This window comes from Myotis brandtii, unplaced genomic scaffold (genome assembly GCF_000412655.1).
Source record: "Myotis brandtii unplaced genomic scaffold, ASM41265v1 scaffold354, whole genome shotgun sequence".
Lineage (NCBI taxonomy): Eukaryota > Metazoa > Chordata > Mammalia > Chiroptera > Vespertilionidae > Myotis > Myotis brandtii.
This window is the reverse complement of record NW_005363609.1, coordinates 1,675,413-1,694,021: the sequence shown is the minus strand read 5'-3', so window position 1 is coordinate 1,694,021 and position 18,609 is coordinate 1,675,413. Positions and strand designations below refer to the sequence as shown.

The window sequence follows — 18,609 nt, the reverse complement described above, 5'->3', positions numbered from 1 at the left end:
GTTTAACCACTGAGCCACACTGGCTGGGTGTGCACTATTATTTTTTTAATCTTCACCTAAGGATATGTTTTTACTAATGAGAGGGAGAGAGAGAAAGAGAGAGAGAGAGAGAGAGAGAGAGAGAGAGAGAGAGAGAGAGAGATGGAGAGAGGAACATCAATTGGTTGCCTCACATACATGCCCCCACTGGGAATTAAAACTGCAATCTTATGGTGTATGGGACGATGCTCCAATCAACTGAGCCACCTGGCCAGGACAACATACACTATTTTTACAATCAGAAAAAAAATGTAACATTCCTCCTCAGTGCCTGATTGCCTGTCCTCATTTCCTGCTTTTCCTCCACCAGCATGGAATTCCAGTAACACCTAGACTTGAACATCAGCCGAAGCACCCAACCCTAATTCTGTCCACACATTATCTCTCCAGAACCTTCTCATGGAGGTGCTTTCTCACCTCCCTTAATCTTCCTCCTCCTTTAACAGGCTGTGCTGTCATTAGTTTTAAAACACACAGCAGCATGTGCTGTGTGCCAGGCCCCATGCTAACTCGTTACTGCTCACAGGACCTCTGTGAGGGAGGTACTATACTTACCGACATTTTATAGGTAAGGAAACTGAGGCACCGAGGGAAACGGAGTGATTCACCCGAGGTCACACAGCTGGGGTGTACTGGGGACAGGTTTTGAACCCGGGCAGCCTGGCCCTGGAGCCCAGGCTCTCCTCAGCTATGCTTTGCAGCCTACTCATACCCACTGTGTGCCCAGTACTGTGTGCCCAGCTGAGGGGACTAAGAAGCTCTGAGGTGGAGACCCTGCTTTCTTTCTTTCTTTTTTTAAAAATATATTTTATTGATTTTTTACAGAGAGGAAGGGAGAGGAATAGAGAGTTAGAAACATCGATCAGCTGCCTCCTGCACACTCCCTACTGGGGATGTGCCCGCAACCAAGGTACCTGCCCTTGACCAGAATCGAACCTGGGACCCCTGAGTCCGCAGGCCGACGCTCCATCCACTGAGCCAAACCAGTTAAGGCTGAGACCCTGCTTTCAAGGAGAGTCTGACTGGGTTCAAAAGAGACATACAACTAAACCTGGGCCTCGCTGGTGTGGCTCAGTGGTTGAGCATTGATCCAGGCCCTAAGAGGTCACCAGTTTGATTCCCAGTTAGGGCACATGCCTGGGTTGTGGGCTTGATACCCAGTGTGGGGCATACAGGAGGCAGCCGACCGATGTTTCCTTCTCATTGATGTTTCTATCTCTCTATCCCTTCCTCTCTCTCTAAACATCAATTTAAAAGGGAGAGAGAGAGAGAGAGAGAGAGAGAGAGAGAGAGAGAGAAAGTAGAGGCTGAGGGAGTGAGACATAAACACATCGCCCTAGGGTGGGCCAGTGTGGGGTGGGCCGGGCATTGGGAGGCTCTGAGAGCAGTGCCCTTCAGCATGTGGTGGTAAGTTGGAGGCTGTGACGTGGACAAGCCACCTGATGCCTGTCCAGGGAAGGTGAGCTCCTGCTGCTCTGGGCATCTCAGAGCCCAGCCCTGAGGCCATCGGCCCTCCTGGCTGGTTTTTCTCTTTCAGATCCCAGAATGAATATCAAGACCATCTGCCTGGCCATCCGGGTGGTCAAGAACACCATCTCTGACACCCGCTCCAAGGTAACAGGGCAGAGACCTGGACGGGTTGGCGCTCAGAAGTCCCTGCTGGGAAGCAAAGGGAAGTCGGCAGGGGCCTTCTTCCATCAGCAGCGCCTTGGCTCCTCTCCAGCTCTGTGGGTGGAGGCCGGCCTCCCGAAGTAACGCCCTTCAATAGGAAACCTAGCTCCCAGCCAGCCCTGAGTAGGGCTGGAGGTGAGTGAGGCCCATCAAAGCTGTGGCTCGCTCTCATCTCACTCTCACTGCTGCCTACTGGGGTCTCAGACACACTTGGGCAGAGGGCAGGCCAAGGGGACTCAGCTTGGGCCAGAGCTGCTAGCCTGCCTAGGGGTGTTGTAAGGTCACTACTGCACGTGAAAAAAGCAAATGAGGGATGCACCCTCCATCCTCCAAATAAGGGAGCCACTGCAGCTATGGCCACCTCGGAGTGTAGCTTTGGTTCTGGCCTTGGACCCCAGGGAGGAGAGGTCCAGGATGGGAGGGTCTGCAGAAACGAGGAGGGAATGGGGGATTTGGACTGGAGGTTCAGGCAAAGCTGTCTTCAATAGCTGGAGGCTGTCTGGGGAAGAGAGAACAAGCTTGTTCTGTGCTGGCCTGCATATGAGCCCCAGGGCGCCTCAGGTTGTCCCCTGAGGATGGAGCTGTCTACATAAAAGGCAGTGCACTCTATGTCTCTGAAAGGTCCAGGCGAGATTCTGGGGTGGACATGCTGCAGAGTGGGATCCTCTGGATGAGGCAGGGGTAGTGAACACAGTGGGTAGTGGTCAGGTGGCTCCTGAGACCCCTTCCAGCCCAGAGCACCCCAATTCTACTGTCTCAGGTCATGGGATTGGGTGTTGGATGCCCAGCCTCCCACCCTGGAGCCCACCCCGACTCCCAGCGTGTCTGTCGCCCTGTCCTCTCAGGTGAGAATGGCAATTCTCCGCATCATCGGCCAGCTGGCTCTGTCTGGCTTCCAGGACAGGATCAAAGGCTGGGGCCTAAAGTACGTGTCCATTCAGCTGACCCTGTCCACCTACAAATTGGTGAGTGGTCCTGGCATGCAGACCATGGAGCAGTGGGCTTTGGAAATGGTTTCCAAAGTGTCAGAGAAAGAATGTCCCTGAGCTTGAACTATATGCATATACGTCCTTGACACAAGTATGCAGACACAATGAACTGTAGGTAAAGGTGGGTGCAGCCACACAGGCAGGAGTCTAGAAAACACAGAGAGGCATTCCCGGCTCTGAGCATCTTGGAGACTCAGTGTCTGGGCTTCAACCCCATGGGGGTGAGGAGATCACACCCAAGACCACAGCAAGCCCCTTGCCAGCCCTCAAGCAGGGACCCCTCGGTTCTGCATTCCAGACGAATCGCCGGGAGAGCTTTCATCAGAGGGACCTGGAGGAAAAGATGGTCCACAAAGTCACCATGGACACCGTGAAGATCATAACCTCTGCTGTCAGTGGGATGACCAACGTGAGTGAGCCCCGCCCACCTGCCCACTGGGCTGGCACACTGAAGCTAATTGCTCATGTCTGCATGGCTCAGGCTTGGGGAAACGGTGCATGTCCAGGACTGTGCTGTTGCTTCTCCCATTCCCACTGCCTGTGATGCGTGGGGGCCTTGATCTTCCAATTGCCTGAGCTGTAGTCCTTCAAGATCCAGTTCCAGAGCCAGATGCTTGATGGGAACTTAGAGCCCCCAGATGCTTGGGCAATGGCTGGCACACAGTAAGCCTTACTATGTATCAGTTGACTTATTGCCCGAAATGTATTTGTTGACTTAAATCCCCTTCAGTCCTGATAAGTTGTGTGTGTGTGTGTGTGTGTGTGTGTGAGTGAAAACAAGTTATTTTAGTGGTTTAATTCCATAAACATACAGTAAAGACATGAGGACATACACCAAAATGACACAGTATGACCCCAATGAATTCACAGGCTTACGGAGAAATAAATGTGACAACTTTCAATTGCAATACACCGTGACATAGCAATAAGATAGGAAACAGTTACCATGCAGCTCAAGGAGGGTATCATTGTTCATTAAGTAAGGCCCTGGGCTAGATACCCCTGTCCAGTGGCAGTTTATCTTAATAACAGAAATAATTAGAAGAAAAATGATCTCTACAATTCACCGAGCCTGTATATAGCAGGTACTGTGCCAGGTGTGCAGCACATGGACACTCATTGAATGACCCCAACAGCCCTGTGAGTTAGGCTCTCTTATTATTACCCTGCTTTTGTAGAGAGGAAACTAAGGATCAGAGAGACATACATTTGCTCCAGGCTTCGAAGCTGGTAAATAGTGCATCCAGGATTAAAATGCTGTTTCCAGTTCACCGTGAGGCCTCCTCCTTGGGGGAACCCAGGAGCTGAGGATTCTAGTCCTGGCAGCCAGAATAGCTGAGTGACTTCACTTGTTAATTAGTAGCAGAGGGGCCTTAGTCCAAACTCCCAGAGACGCATAGTGAGGCTTAGAGGGACCAGGATTAGCTGGGGGTGTTCAATAAGCATCCAAGGAAGGGGGAGATGGTAGGGTGAAGTTGGGGGGCTCCAAGAATCTATATTAGTCAGCGTTCTCCCGAGAAACAGGGCCATAGGAGAAACACACATACATACACACAATTTATTTCAAGGCATTGGTTTGTGCAAATGTGGGGGCTGGCAAGCCTGAAGTTTGCAGGACAGGCCTGCAGGCTGGAAACTCAGGTAGGAGCTGCTGCTGCTGCTGTCATGAGGCAGAATATCCTCTTCCTCAGAGAAACTTAGTTTTTTTTTGCTCTTAAGGCTGCCTTAAGGCTGCTCTTAAGGCTCTTTAGCTGATGGGATGAAGTCCACCCACCCATCTCGGATAATCTCCTTTAAGGATTACAAAACCCTTCACAGCCACACCTAGAGGAGTGTTTGGTTGAATAACTGGGTACTCTCACCTAGCCATGTTGACACATAAACCTGACCATCACAGTGGGCAAGCTCGGCTGAGTCATCTGCCCAGTGTGCACCTCTGTAGGATTTGGGGTCAGAGGGAGGGTGCTGGTCGAAGAGGATGTGATGGTGTGGGGTTGGTGGGAGGTCAGCCGGGGTGGGAGTTGGGCCCCCAGGACTAGCTGGCTTCCTCCGCCATATCAGGGGGGTGTCACTTGATGGCCCTGACAAAGATTGGGGTTGGCAGCGGAGCCAGCCAGGGTTGAGGCTGTCAGTGGGTGGGAGTACAGTTTTGGGAAACTGAGGTGAGGCCCACACTGTGGGGGAGCCTGACCCATCCCCTCGTGTGGCCATGGGACGTCCCAGCTAATCCTGGCCCCCTTTCTCCACCAGGAGTTTTGGGTGAGGCTCTTGTGCTACATCATGGAGACCAATAACATGGAGGTCTTGACCCCCATCTGCATCAGCCTCACAAACCTGGCGGAACGCCAGTTCCACATCGTGGATGGGGAGGCCAGCGTGGCCAGCAAGAGCAGGCATGGTGGGCAGATCCCTGAGCCAGCTGGTGGGATTGGGCAGGTCCCTTAAGTGAGACCCTCCATGTCTCTGAACACTTCCCCTCCTCCAGGAAGCATCCCGAGCCCCAACAGTCAGGCCAAAGGCCCGCCCTTGCCTCATCCGAGGAGGTAGTAACACTGGACAAAATTCCTCTGGCGGCTCATTCTTCATGTCCCCATGACCCAGCCCAGACCCCACCCTTTCGAGGTCCTGGCTCAGCCTCTCCCCTCGTGTGCCCTCTCTGGGCTGCTGTGAGCCAGGTGGAGGAACTATAGATGTCCCATTGTGAGTCCTCCGTAAACCACTCCACTGTGGTCCCCGCGACTGAGCACTGTGAACATCAGAGTCAAAAAAGTGACTAGGCCCAGCTATGTGCAGGATGACACTGCTGTTCCCAGGGGGCTGCTCTCAGGGCCCAGGGGTTTGCTGATGGGCATGGCTGACAGTGGAGGTGATTTGAGGTGCCCTTTAGGATCCAGGGACAGCAAACGGTGGAGCCTGCTTTGAGCAACCAGTGAGGCCACCCCCTGAGGTCTTCCTCATGCCCCCACTCCCAACTCAGCTCTGTCACTTGCAACTTCTCGGGAAGCCTGGTCCTCCCTTGCCCACTGGTCCAAGCGCTTGTTTGTTTCTTACAGACTCATTGACTCCCAGCACCTGTACAGTTGCGGGGAGGTGGGGGGTAGGTGTCTGATTACTGTTGGCTCAATAGATGCCAAGGTTCACAGTAAGAGACGCACACTCTCATGGGAGACCCTAGTGTCCACTACAAAGTGGGCTTATCCTGAAAATAGCATCTTCTAAGCCCCAGCCCATAGCATGATTCTCCACTCTTCCCAGGATAAGCCAATTAAAGTGATGTTCTTTATGGAAAATCCCCTGTGCCCATATATTATCTCTGTGGACAATGGGGTCCTGTTAGGAAAGCACCTTCCAGGGTAGAGCCCCACCTTGGGGACATGGGGGTGGGGCACCTCCTGGTTTGAGCCAAGCACTCCAGCAGGGGTCAAATCTCCTTCTTCCTCAGTGGACCTGCCTGCACCGCAGAAGCTGCTGGCCCGTCTCCTGGTGAGTGGCTCGCCCAAGTTGTGCCCTGGCCTGGCTGAGACCGTGTCCTATGGTGCCTCTCCCTCGAGCTCCTAATTCCCAGAGCCCCCAGAGTGGGGAGGGAGCTGGACGCTTGGACAACAGAGCTTTCCTGGTCCCTGCTGTCCCTCTGGTATAGGTGTGCCAGGTACAGTGGACTCGGACCTGCTCTCAGATTCCTCTGCTTGGCCTTTGAGCATCTCAAAGCACCCCCAGGACAGTGGCTTGCCTGCCCCCGGGAGGCGGGCTCCATCTTGCACCTTTGTGTGGACCCCGGATGCTAATCCATGACCCATGGGGCAGGGAAGGAGCTCACGATCTGGTCCCAGGTGTTCTTTGTGGGGGCGAGGAGCCCAGGGCTGCCCAGACCATGGGCAGAGCCCCACTGGAGTCTGGGTTCCCTGCAGGTGCTGATGTCATCCCCCTACGAAGGGGAAGGGAGGGGGATAGCCATGCTCAACCTTCTGAGGACCCTGAGTCACAGCATTGCACCCTCCATGGCCGACATGTGGGAGCTGGAGATTCCACTGCTGATCAAGTACCTGGAAGGTGAAGTGCCCTCTCAGCGTGCAGACTGGGGTACTAATTATGTGGCTTGCACACCAGGAGGCGAGGCTATGGTAGACCAGCACAGCCTATTTTGGTCCTTGGGAAGGTGGGGAGGGAAATACAGCGTGTGGTAAGCATGCCCCATGGGGGGCTTCACAGGCCAGGCTAAGGAGGTGTCTCAGAGGGGAGCAGCAGAGAGTAACATGTGTGATCCTTCTTTCTGCAGAACATACTAAGTTTACCTGGAATCAGGAGACTTGGGCGGACAAGCTGATTCAGGTAAAGAGGTGACCCAGCCTGCGGCGGCTGGGGAGGATGGATGGGAGGGCACTTGGTGGGGTTGGCATGTGGAGATTTTAGGAGTCCCTAAAGGACACACTCTCCTGTTAGAAGATTCGGGGGGTATGAAGCTTTCCACAGCTGTGTCTAGCAGCGGGGAGAACAGAGGGCCTTCCATTCTGTGACACCAAGTACTCAGGAAATCAGCATAGGATTCGGGGGGTATGAAGCTTTCCACAGCTGTGTCTAGGGGAGAACAGAGGGCCTTCCGTTCTGTGACACCAAGTACTCAGGAAATCAGCACATGGCTGACACCCCTCCCACCATCTCACAAGCCACAGCTGTTCCCCAGGCCCCCAGGCCCCCAGAATGTTAGCACTGGATCAGGACTTCATGGGTCCAGTGATTCACAGATTGGGGAGGGGGTTAGAGAAGGTGGGTCACTACTCAGTACCACACAGCTTCACCGGAGCACTGCACACCAATGTCTTCTGCTTCCCCAGTTTCTGAGACTCTCCCTCAAGAAGACTCGGGGTTCCAACTGGAGCCTGCGTCTGGCCAAAGAGCTGAATAACCAGATCGAGAGCTTTGACAGCCCCTCCCTGGAGAAGGTTGGTTCCCACATCAGCTGTGTGAGAGGAGCTGTACCCATGGCTGTCTACAGGGTCCTAGGAAGAGAGAAGGGGGGATCAGACCAGTGGGGTTTTGTATTGTGTATGTGTGTGTGTTTTTAAGAACCTGCTTGTTGAAGCTGGGCAACCTCTCCTCCAGTCACCAGCTTCCCCATCCTTCTCACCTCACTCTCCTCCTGAAGTTGTCCGATATCAGAGTCCAACAGGCACGACTGAGATGTCTGAACAGATTTTGGTAGATAGGGAAAGGGTGGGGACACAGCATTGCACCCTCCATGGCCGACATGTGGGAGCTGGAGATTCCACTGCTGATCAAGTACCTGGAAGGTGAAGTGCCCTCTCAGCGTGCAGACTGGGGTACTAATTATGTGGCTTGCACACCAGGAGGCGAGGCTATGGTAGACCAGCACAGCCTATTTTGGTCCTTGGGAAGGTGGGGAGGGAAATACAGCGTGTGGTAAGCATGCCCCATGGGGGGCTTCACAGGCCAGGCTAAGGAGGTGTCTCAGAGGGGAGCAGCAGAGAGTAACATGTGTGATCCTTCTTTCTGCAGAACATACTAAGTTTACCTGGAATCAGGAGACTTGGGCGGACAAGCTGATTCAGGTAAAGAGGTGACCCAGCCTGCGGAGGCTGGGGAGGATGGATGGGAGGGCACTTGGTGGGGTTGGCATGTGGAGATTTTAGGAGTCCCTAAAGGACACACTCTCCTGTTAGAAGATTCGGGGGGTATGAAGCTTTCCACAGCTGTGTCTAGCAGCGGGGAGAACAGAGGGCCTTCCATTCTGTGACACCAAGTACTCAGGAAATCAGCATAGGGCTGACACCCCTCCCACCATCTCACAAGCCACAGCTGTTCCCCAGACCCCCAGGCCCCCAGAATGTTAGCACTGGATCAGGACTTCATGGGTCCAGTGATTCACAGATTGGGGAGGGGGTTAGAGAAGGTGGGTCACTACTCAGTACCACACAGCTTCACCGGAGCACTGCACACCAATGTCTTCTGCCTCCCCAGTTTCTGAGACTCTCCCTCAAGAAGACTCGGGGTTCCAACTGGAGCCTGCGTCTGGCCAAAGAGCTGAATAACCAGATCGAGAGCTTTGACAGCCCCTCCCTGGAGAAGGTTGGTCCCCACATCAGCTGTGTGAGAGCAGCTGTACCCACGGCTGTCTACTGGGTCCTGGGAAGAGAGAAGGGGGGTTCAGACCGGTGGGGTTTTGTATTGTGTATGTGTGTGTGTGTGTTTTTAAGAACCTGCTTGTTGAAGCTGGGCAACCTCTCCTCCAGTCACCAGCTTCCCCATCCTTCTCACCTCACTCTCCTCCTGAAGTTGTCCGATATCAGAGTCCAACAGGCACGACTGAGATGTCTGAACAGATTTTGGTAGATAGGGAAAGGGTGGGGATGACATAGAGCCACAGAAGGCTAAAGGAGTCTCCAGGTTCTAGCTTAGCAGTAAAGAAGATAAGGCCAAAATTAACATCAGAAATCATTATCTTCCTATATACAAAAAAATGCAATGCAATATAATGAAAACATAGTCAAAGGACCAGTGCAATGTAAAATATATAATCAACATATCTTCAATCATGAAATATTAAGTATGTGAAGAACACAAAATTGCAAGGAGAGACAGGGGAGCTAAAAGAAGCCCTAATCAAATAGATGCCACCTCTTGTTCGTAAATAGGGTCTCAATGTTGTAAAGGTGTCCATTGTTCTCAAATTAATCTGCAACATAATTTCTCCCAGTCAAATTCCCAGAAGGAGTTTTTATGGAAATTTGACAATTTTATGAAATTTTACAAGATTCTTTTAAAGTTCATCTGAGTGGGGGAAAAAAGTAAGAGAATAGCTAAAAATATATTGAAAATGAAGCAGGGTAAGGAAGGATTCACTGTCCCAGAGCAAAGATTGAAGTGTACTAAATAAAATAAAACTGCAGGGCAACCAGAAGAATACATGGGGTGAGTATTTTTATGATCTTAACATGGAATAGACCTTCATATGCATGAAAATAAACCAGAAAAGACAAAGGAAAAGAAAGACACTTTCCTCTATGAAAATGAAAAATTTCCGTGTGACAAAACAAAATTATCATAAATAAAATCAAAAGGGAAATGAGACATGGGGGAAAGAGACCACTGAAAGTGACCTGCCAGTTGATTCTTCTAATACTCGTTTGTTAAGAAGTGAGCCTTAGACTACGCTTCCTGGTTCTACCACTTCCTGCTTGCTTTCTCATCTCTCAATACTACAATCATAGTTACCTTCTACAGTTGTGTGGATTAAATGTGGATTTCAAATATATACACCAAGTTCTTACAAGTGAAAACAAAATAGGAGAATAACTGAACAGGAGATGGGGAAAGAATATAGACAGAAATTCCAAGAATGGATCTTGAAACTATGCAAAGGTGATCTACAAGACTAATAAAGAAATAAATGAAAATGGGAATGTCCCACCTCTCACTGGTAATGTCCGATTGAGGGGGAGAATGTGGGAAAAAGGGTCCTCTTGGATTAGTTGGTGGGAGTGTAAATTGTTTCAATTTGTATAGGAGAGAAATTTGGGCCCCACTATTTATAATATGCTTGTCCTTGTACATACAGTCCAACTGCCCCTGAACATTTATTTTAAAGACTGTACACTGAAGTTCTATTTGTCCTCTGACATTCTAGAGCTTCCTGTACCGGGCATTGGGCTTCACCTTGGCCACAGGCCTGGAGGCTGACAAGGTGGAGGTGTTGCTGCTGGAGCTGCTGTACAAGACCGACTACAGCAAGGACTTTGACCGAGAGGTGAAGGCACTCTGCAGCCCCCTCCTATCCGTCAGAGCTCTCTGGACCCTCAGGGGATATGGCATATGCATGCACACATGCATGTGTGTGCATGCATGTTCACATGTGTACCTGTGCATGCACACCGTGTATGCATTCATGTCTCTGTGTATCTGTGTGTGCGTGAGTGTGTATGTGTGTTCCTTTGTATATATACGTGTACCCATGTGTGCATGTGTGTACTTGTTCATGTGTATACATACATACATGTGTGCACCCATGTGTGTGCATGTGTGTATGTGTGTATGGTGGCTCCTCCTCTGCCCCCTGCCCGCCCCCTCACCCCAGCCGACTGGGTCTCCCCACAGGGCGTGATTCTGTGCTTTGGCCTGTGCGCCCAGGGCCAGGTGAAGACTGTGCTGAGTGTGCTCCAGGACTTTGAGGAGAGGATTCAGGAATCAGAGGAGTCCTGGCAGATCGGTGCTTGGCGGGTAAGGCTCCTTCTCTCTACAACCAGGTTTCTAGGGGCCTCTTAGAGCAGTGGTCGGCAAACTGCGGCTCGCGAGCCACATGCGGCTCTTTGGACCCTTGAGTGTGGCTCTTCCACAAAATACCGACTTCTGTGTATGGGCCATGAAGTTTCAATCACACTGTATGTGCGCACACTTCTGCGCATGGGCCATGAAGTTTCAATCACACTGTACGTGCGCGCCCGCACGTGGTATTTTGTGGAAGAGCCACACTCAAGGGGCCAAAGAGCCGCATGTGGCTCGCGAGCCGCAGTTTGCAGACCAGGGTCTTAGAGCAACAGTGCTCTCAGCACCCAACCAAGGTTCTTACCCAATCACAATAAGAACCTCTCTTCTTGCCTGGCCAGTGTGGCTCAGTGGTTGAGCATTGATCCATGAACCAAGAGGTCATGGGTTCGATTCCCCGTCAAGGCACATGCAGGAGGCAGCCAATCTATGTTTCTCTCGCATGGATATTTCTTTCTATCACTCTCTTTTCTCTCTGGACCCTCAGGGGATATGGCATATGCATGCACGCATGCATCTGTGTGCATGCATGTGCACATGTGTATCTGTGCATGCACATGTGTATGCATTCATGTCTCTGTGTGTGTGTATCTGTGTGTGCGTGAGTGTGTATGGGTGTTCCTTTGTATATATACGTGTACCCATGTGTGCGTGTGTGTACTTGTTCATGTGTATACATACATACATGTGTGCACCCATGTGTGTGCATGTGTGTATGTGTGTATGGTGGCTCCTCCTCTGCCCCCTGAGTGTGGCTCTTCACAAAATACTGACTTCTGCGCATGGGCCATGAAGTTTCAATCACACTGTACGTGCGCGCCCGCACGTGGTATTTTGTGGAAGAGCCACACTCAAGGGGCCAAAGAGCCGCATGTGGCTCGCGAGCCGCAGTTTGCAGACCAGGGTCTTAGAGCAACAGTGCTCTCAGCACCCAACCAAGGTTCTTACCCAATCACAATAAGAACCTCTCTTCTTGCCTGGCCAGTGTGGCTCAGTGGTTGAGCATTGATCCATGAACCAAGAGGTCACGGGTTCGATTCCCCGTCAGGGCACATGCAAGAGGCAGCCAATCTATGTTTCTCTCACATGGATATTTCTTTCTATCCCTCTCCTTTCCTCTCTCTCTCAAAAAAAAAAATCAATAAAAACATTTTTTTAAAAAAAGAACCCCCCTCCATGTCTCCTATCCTCAAAATGACTGTGATCTGGAGCTTTTGCTGTTGGATAATTTAAAGAACATAAGGTGGGCCTTTCCAGAACCCAGATATTTCACAGGAGTCTGAGCCTTTAGCTATTCATGATGAGGGTACTATTCATGGTGCAGGCTGGCAGTGCAGCGTCCCAGGCCAAATCAATAAAAACATTTTTTTAAAAAAAGAACCCCCCTCCATGTCTCCTATCCTCAAAATGACTGTGATCTGGAGCTTTTGCTGTTGGATAATTTAAAGAACATAAGGTGGGCCTTTCCAGAACCCAGATATTTCACAGGAGTCTGAGCCTTTAGCTATTCATGATGAGGGTACCATGATGAGCTATTCATGGTGCAGGCTGGCAGTGCAGGGTCCCAGGCATCGTCCAGCCCCACTGGGTCTGAAGAAGTGAAGGTGCTTTCCACATGTTGGGAGCTCTGCCTCAGTGAACCAATGGGGCTTGGATGGAAGTGGTATAGACGAGAGCAGTGAAGCTTGTCCAAAGGCGTGCATTAGCCAGTGGTAAAGCCAGGCGTTGGACCCAAGCAGCCATGGCCAGCCTCTGGTCCAGCTTCCTGCTGCAGGGCCTGGTGCCACAGGTCGGCGGAGGCCCAGTGGGCAGTCATCTGGAGTTACTGACGCCTCAGGCTTTGGCCTTGACCTCCACCCTTGCCCTGGGGTCTAGCTGTTTGGATGGAGAGTGTCTCTCAACCTGCTCCACAGAGCAGGACCTGAGACCTGGATTTTTATTTGCAGCCTGGCAGGGTCCAGGGGCCCCCAGCCTCACGCCCACGGAGGTTTTGGTGGTCTCCGACACCTCCTCTCAGGAGAGCAGGGCTGAGGTGTCTGTTCCTGCTGGATCCCCAGCGTCATGAGAGCCCCTGGCCCAGAGCAGTTGCCTGGCAGGTGGGAGTATGAGGGCATGCACAGCCTGCCTCTGCTTAGGAGTCTCCACACGGCCAACTACTCACAGCTAATGGGCAGTCTGACCTTGCTCTGACTTACCACGCTACTCCTAGGGCCCAGCATGTTGTAGGTGCTCAATAAAAAAAGTATTGAATGAACAACTGTTTTAGGCACAGTTGGCTGACTCAGTGGCTCTTTTGGTCTTGTAACCAGAGACTTGCAGCCTGGCAGGGTCCAGGGGCCCCCAGCCTCACGTCCACGGAGGGTTTGGTGGTCTCCGACACCTCCTCTCAGGAGAGCAAGGCTGAGGTGTCTGTTCCTGCTGGATCCCCAGCATCATGAGAGCCCCTGGCCCAGAGCAGGTGCCTGGCAGGTGGGGGTATGAGGGTATGCACAGCCTGCCTCTGCTTAGGAGTCTCCACACGGCCAACTACTCACAGCTAATGGGCAGTCTGACCTTGCTCTGACTTACTCACCACGCTACACCCAGGGCCCAGCATGTTGTAGGTGCTCAATAAAAAAGTATTGAATGAACGACTGTTTTAGGCACAGTTGGCTGACTCAATGGCTCTTTTGGTCTTGTAACCAGAGATGATCCGAGAGCAGCGGGGGCTGACCCTGCTCGCTCCTAGCAGGGCAAGTTGAGCACATTACCCCGACCCAGCAGGTCTTCTCCTTGTCGTTGGCCTTGCAGAAGGACCACCCCTGGAGGCGGGAGACAGTGAAGAGCGCTCTCATGGTGATGTACAGCTGTGTGGCCTTGCACTGCCACTGGCAGATGCTTCTCACTCATGTGGACACCCCCATCACCGCCAAGATCATTCACCACTACACCAGCAGCTCCCAGGTAACCCAGGAGGACACAGACCCACCGTCAGTGCCCAGGAGATGCCCTCCTTTAGCCAGGCGGGCAGAATGTCACCCTGCATTCCTCTCTGGGTGGTGGTGAAGCCGGGAGCTGGGTCCAGGCAGCCCATGGCCCACATGGAGACATCCAGGAATCCTACGTGACTCCCAGCATTTGGGAGGCCCATTGCCACAGTCTGTGCTATTTTTTGCTGCAGGAGGACGTGGCGTGTAGCCCCTTCCTCAAGTGCTGGGAGGGGTGAGCATGGGTCCTCAGAGGTCACAAGATGAGCCCCCCTTTCCAGTCTCCCTCCCTCCCTCTACCCTAGCCTCTGCCCTCCACTCCAGACAGCTGCCCCTTGGCCTTCCCATAAGGGACAAGATGTGGGGTTGTCTTCAGAAATGCAAAGGGACTAGCTACTTTCTTTGAATAACAAGGAAGGGAAAACACAGAGAATGAAGCACATATTATTTTGTTATTATTTTTAAAATTGTAGTAAAATACCCATAACCTAAATGTTGCCATCATGACCCTGTTAAGTGGCATTACGTACATTCACGTAGCTGTGCAGCCATCACCACCACCCATCTCCAGCACCCTTTGTCCTTCAAAACTGAAACTCTGCACCCATCGAATGACTGCCCAGCCACCTCTCCAGCCCCTGGCAGCTGTTCCACTTCCTGTCTCTGAGTCTGACTGCTCCAGGTACCTCGTATAGGCAGAATCATCCAGTATTAAAATGTCCTCAAGATTCATCCATGTTGTAAAAGCAAAGAGGTTTTATCTCAATAACTTTTATCTCCCATGACACACAGGGCTTGGTGCCCCTGGCCAGCAAGGGTGCTCAGTGACCGGCACTGCTGCCCTCAGGTGCAGGTGTGGGGGGGTCTGGCCCACGCCCCACCGCGTGGCAGGTACTCTGTTAGTGGCTGAAGGACAGCATGAGGCTGGCTGTCTCTCAGGGTGGTGGAAGGAGCATCCTTAGGCGGCTGCAGGGTCCAGGCACGAAGACTGTGGCTGGGGATTCTTGGACTCACTCACAACACGCTTCTTCCATCCCGCTGCCTGGTCTGCGCACAGGACATCTGCCTCAAAATGGCCTTCATGAAGAGTGTGGTGCAGATCTCAAATGCCATCGAAAACCTCAAGGGCCCGGGGGACTTTCAATTTGCCCAGAAGATGACTCTTACTGCCATTATAGTGGTAAGCTGGGGGCCTGGGGCCTGGGCAGTGTGGGGTCTAACTCTTCAAGTTCCTGAGGGCGTCTGAGGGACGAGGGGCCTCCCGGGTCCTCTCTGAAGCCCATTCTGTCTCAGTTTTGCTGTAATCCAACTGTAGGAGTTCTGAGATGAGAGTCTCATATCTGATAAAGGGTTTCATAGCCAGGAAACAGCCAGGCTCTGTGTGCCCCTGAGGGGGTGGCTTCAGGGTGGGGACACACAGGTCCACCAGCTCAGCCCCATGTTGCCCCAGCATTTCTCTGTACGAAGGAAGGACCTCTGGGCAGGTGTCGGCTGCAGGCAGAGCTTAAAACTATTTTTGCACAGAACTTTGATAAGATCTAGAAAATGTCCGTCGCCCAAAGGCAAGAAGCGGTGACAGGTGCTGATGGAGGTTGTGGGACAGCCACTGCCCTGGCCCCAGACCTCCCCATGCCCTGCAATGCCTTAGCCCCGGACACCGCTCCGGCTGTGTCGGAGGCAGTTCAGGAGGGAAGTGAGATGTGGGTGGTACAGGAGGCCCCGAGAAGGAAGCGAACGTGACTTTGGCTCTTGCCTGGACCAGGAGCTCTGTGCATGTCATTTCACACCAGTCACAGGACTGCCGAGTCCTCGTTTTACATGTAAGGGAACTTGGTCTCAGGCAGGAGAAGTGGTCTTCCCAAGGATACAGTAGAGTAATGCAGACCTGAGTGGGAATCACACGTCCATCTTTTTTTTTTTAAAATATATTTTATTGATTTTTTTACAGAGAGGAAGGGAGAGAGATAGTCAGAAACATTGATCAGCTGCCTCCTGCACATCTCCCACTGGGGATGTGCCCGCAACCCAGGTACATGCCCTTGACCGGAATCAAACCCGGGACCTTTCAGTCCGCAGGCCGACGCTCTATCCACTGAGCCAAACCGGTTTCGGCCACACATCCATCTTGAGTCCCACACCTTTCACCAGATTTTGCTCTTCCCCGAAAATGGCAAAGGCCAAGTGATCCTAAAAATGTCAGGTCTTCCTGGCATTAGTGCTGGGAGTACTGCCACCATCAGGGCCCCTGAGATTTAAGGGCCCCATCCTTCCTGGCCTGGGCCTCTGGGTGGCTTGGCAGCTCACTGCCCTGTTCTGCCGGGCAGGCGATCATCAAGGCGGAGCCGACCGACAATCTGGTGTCTCCCATGCGCACCATGGCCATGGATGCCCTCCTGCACCTGAGGTGAGCTGGGCCCCTGCGTGTGCCCCAGGCACCTCTCCTGGGCAGATGCAAACCATCCCTCGGCGCTCCTTGGTGCAGGTCTGCCTCCGTAGCAGGGGTCTTGGGTGGCAGCTCCCGGGCAATGGGCCATCCTGGAAGATGGGAGTCTGCTTCCACATGGTCAGTCCATAATTCTCAACAATATTTCAGGCTGTGCTCTTCTCCTTGGATGGGAGGTGACTGGCAGAGAGGTAGGCTATTCTTTGGTCCATTAGGAGATGTTTCGAGCAAAAGGTCACACAGTGATCCTGAATAGCCAGCAGGAAGATGGCCTCCTTCCAGCTGGGTTGGGCTCAGTCAAGGAAGTTATGTATCAGCATGGTATTAATTCAGTTATACAAATAATATAAGTAATAGAATACCTGAGGTGTGTCTTCTGGAACTGTCCTTCCACCGGTGGGGTGAGGGGTAGGGGGAGAGCAGCTATGTGTTTGTAAAATCTGTATTTGAAGTGGTTGGGTCCTCTTTAGGAAATCTACACCAGTTATGAGATTCATCATTTAAACTCATAGCAGAACTGCCTGTTGCTTTTAGAGGCAACACATGGACAGATTTGAAATCAATTTCACAAACATCCCTTCAGGGACTCAGAGGTAAGGCCAACACATACACAAGGAATTAGAGGTCAGCACTGAGTGTTTGTAGGTGAACAACAAAAAAAATCTAAGACCAGAAAAAGGGGGCTACTAGCAAGATGCAATTCAGTTGTTATAACAGGGACTAGAAAAAGGAGCTGGCAAAAGGAGTTTACCTTTTGGTCTGGGCTTAAACAAAGTAGAGGGATGTGGGTAGGAGTTGGAAGCTTCCAGCAGGACAGAACCCCTTTGGGGGAGGGAGGCAGGAGTTTAATATAGTTAAAGTCACTCCCAATGATTCTAGAGGCACAATAGAGCCAGTGGGGAACCTTTACCAATACAGATACCCTGGCCCCACCCCAAGAGCTCTAAATAAGGATCCGTGGAGCCTGACAAGGCCCTAGGGCTCTTCAAAAACTCTCCAGGTGATTCTAAAATGCACCTAGGCTTGAGAATGATTGATTAAGGGATAGCTAAGACCAAGAAATAGCCCAAGTGCCCATCAGTAGATGGGTGGATAAAAAAGCTGTGGTACATTTACACAATGAAATACTAGGCAGCTGTAAAAAAGAAGGATCTCTTATTCTTTGAGACAGCATGGAGGGACCTGCAGAGTATTATGCTAAGTGAAATAAGCCAGTCAGAGAAAGATAAGTATCATATGATCTCACTTATACATGGAATCTAATGAACAAAATAAACTGATGAACAAAATAGATCCAGAAACATTGAAGCATGTAACAGACTTACCCATTTCAGAAATGGGGCAGGAAAAGATTAAGCAAAACACTTAGATACAGCCTATATAATAAAAGCCTAATATGCTAAGTGTCTAGTCATCCGGTCGTTTGTTCAACCAATCAAAGCGTAAAATGCTAATGATATGTTAAGGCCACTCAACTGCTCACTATGACATGCACTGACCACCAGAGGGCAGATGCTCCAACTGGTAGGTTAGCTTGCTGCTGGGGTCCAGCAGATCAGGACTGAGCGAGGCAGGCCAGACATGCCCTGGAGCCCTCCCACAGTCTCTCCCCAGCTGGCCAACCTCTTGCATCCCTCCTCAGCCCCTATCGTGCAGTGGGGTCCCTCAGCCTGGCCTGCACCCTCTCACAATCTGGGACCCCTTGGGGGATATCGGAGAGCCAGTTTCAGCCTGATCCCACAGGCCAGGCTGAGGGACCCCACTGGTGCACAAATTTGTGTACCAGGCCTCTAGTATATGCATAATCCATGGACAGACAATAGTGTGGGGAGGGGTTGGGAGAGGGGTGGAAGATGGCAGGAGTTGGGGGACAACTGTAATATATTGAATAATAAAGATACATTTAAAAACAAAGAAAGAGAATGGGCTAGATATCTGAAGCAGCTATGTACAAACCTGGAGGGGTTATCAAAACACAGATGGCTGGGCCCTAATCCCCAGAGTATTTGATTCAGTAGGTCTGAGGTGGGGCCATAGAATTGGCATCTGTATATATAAAAGCCAAGCGACCAGAACAACGGAATAACCAGAATGACCAGTCACTATGACATGCACTGTGGAGGCCAACCAGCCTGATCGGGGCCCCAGTTGGCCTCCCCCAACCTCCCACAGCCCCTACCCCTGGCCGGCCTGGCTCCTGATCGGCCCTCCCCACCCCAATCGG

The 18,609-nt window shown here is 51.7% G+C and overlaps 1 protein-coding gene across 1 annotated transcript in view; it reads left to right on the top strand.

The window, feature by feature from the left end:
• Positions 1–18,609, top strand: part of MROH2A (maestro heat-like repeat family member 2A) — a 48,076-nt gene that overhangs the window by 10,664 nt on the left and 18,803 nt on the right. The window contains 13 exon segments of the mRNA XM_014544145.1: positions 1,577–1,653; positions 2,556–2,675; positions 2,998–3,108; positions 4,950–5,097; positions 6,142–6,182; positions 6,608–6,749; positions 6,976–7,028; positions 7,532–7,639; positions 10,342–10,461; positions 10,809–10,931; positions 13,767–13,919; positions 15,000–15,122; positions 16,267–16,346. Of these exon segments, the coding sequence (XP_014399631.1) occupies positions 1,577–1,653; positions 2,556–2,675; positions 2,998–3,108; positions 4,950–5,097; positions 6,142–6,182; positions 6,608–6,749; positions 6,976–7,028; positions 7,532–7,639; positions 10,342–10,461; positions 10,809–10,931; positions 13,767–13,919; positions 15,000–15,122; positions 16,267–16,346 (1,399 nt within the window).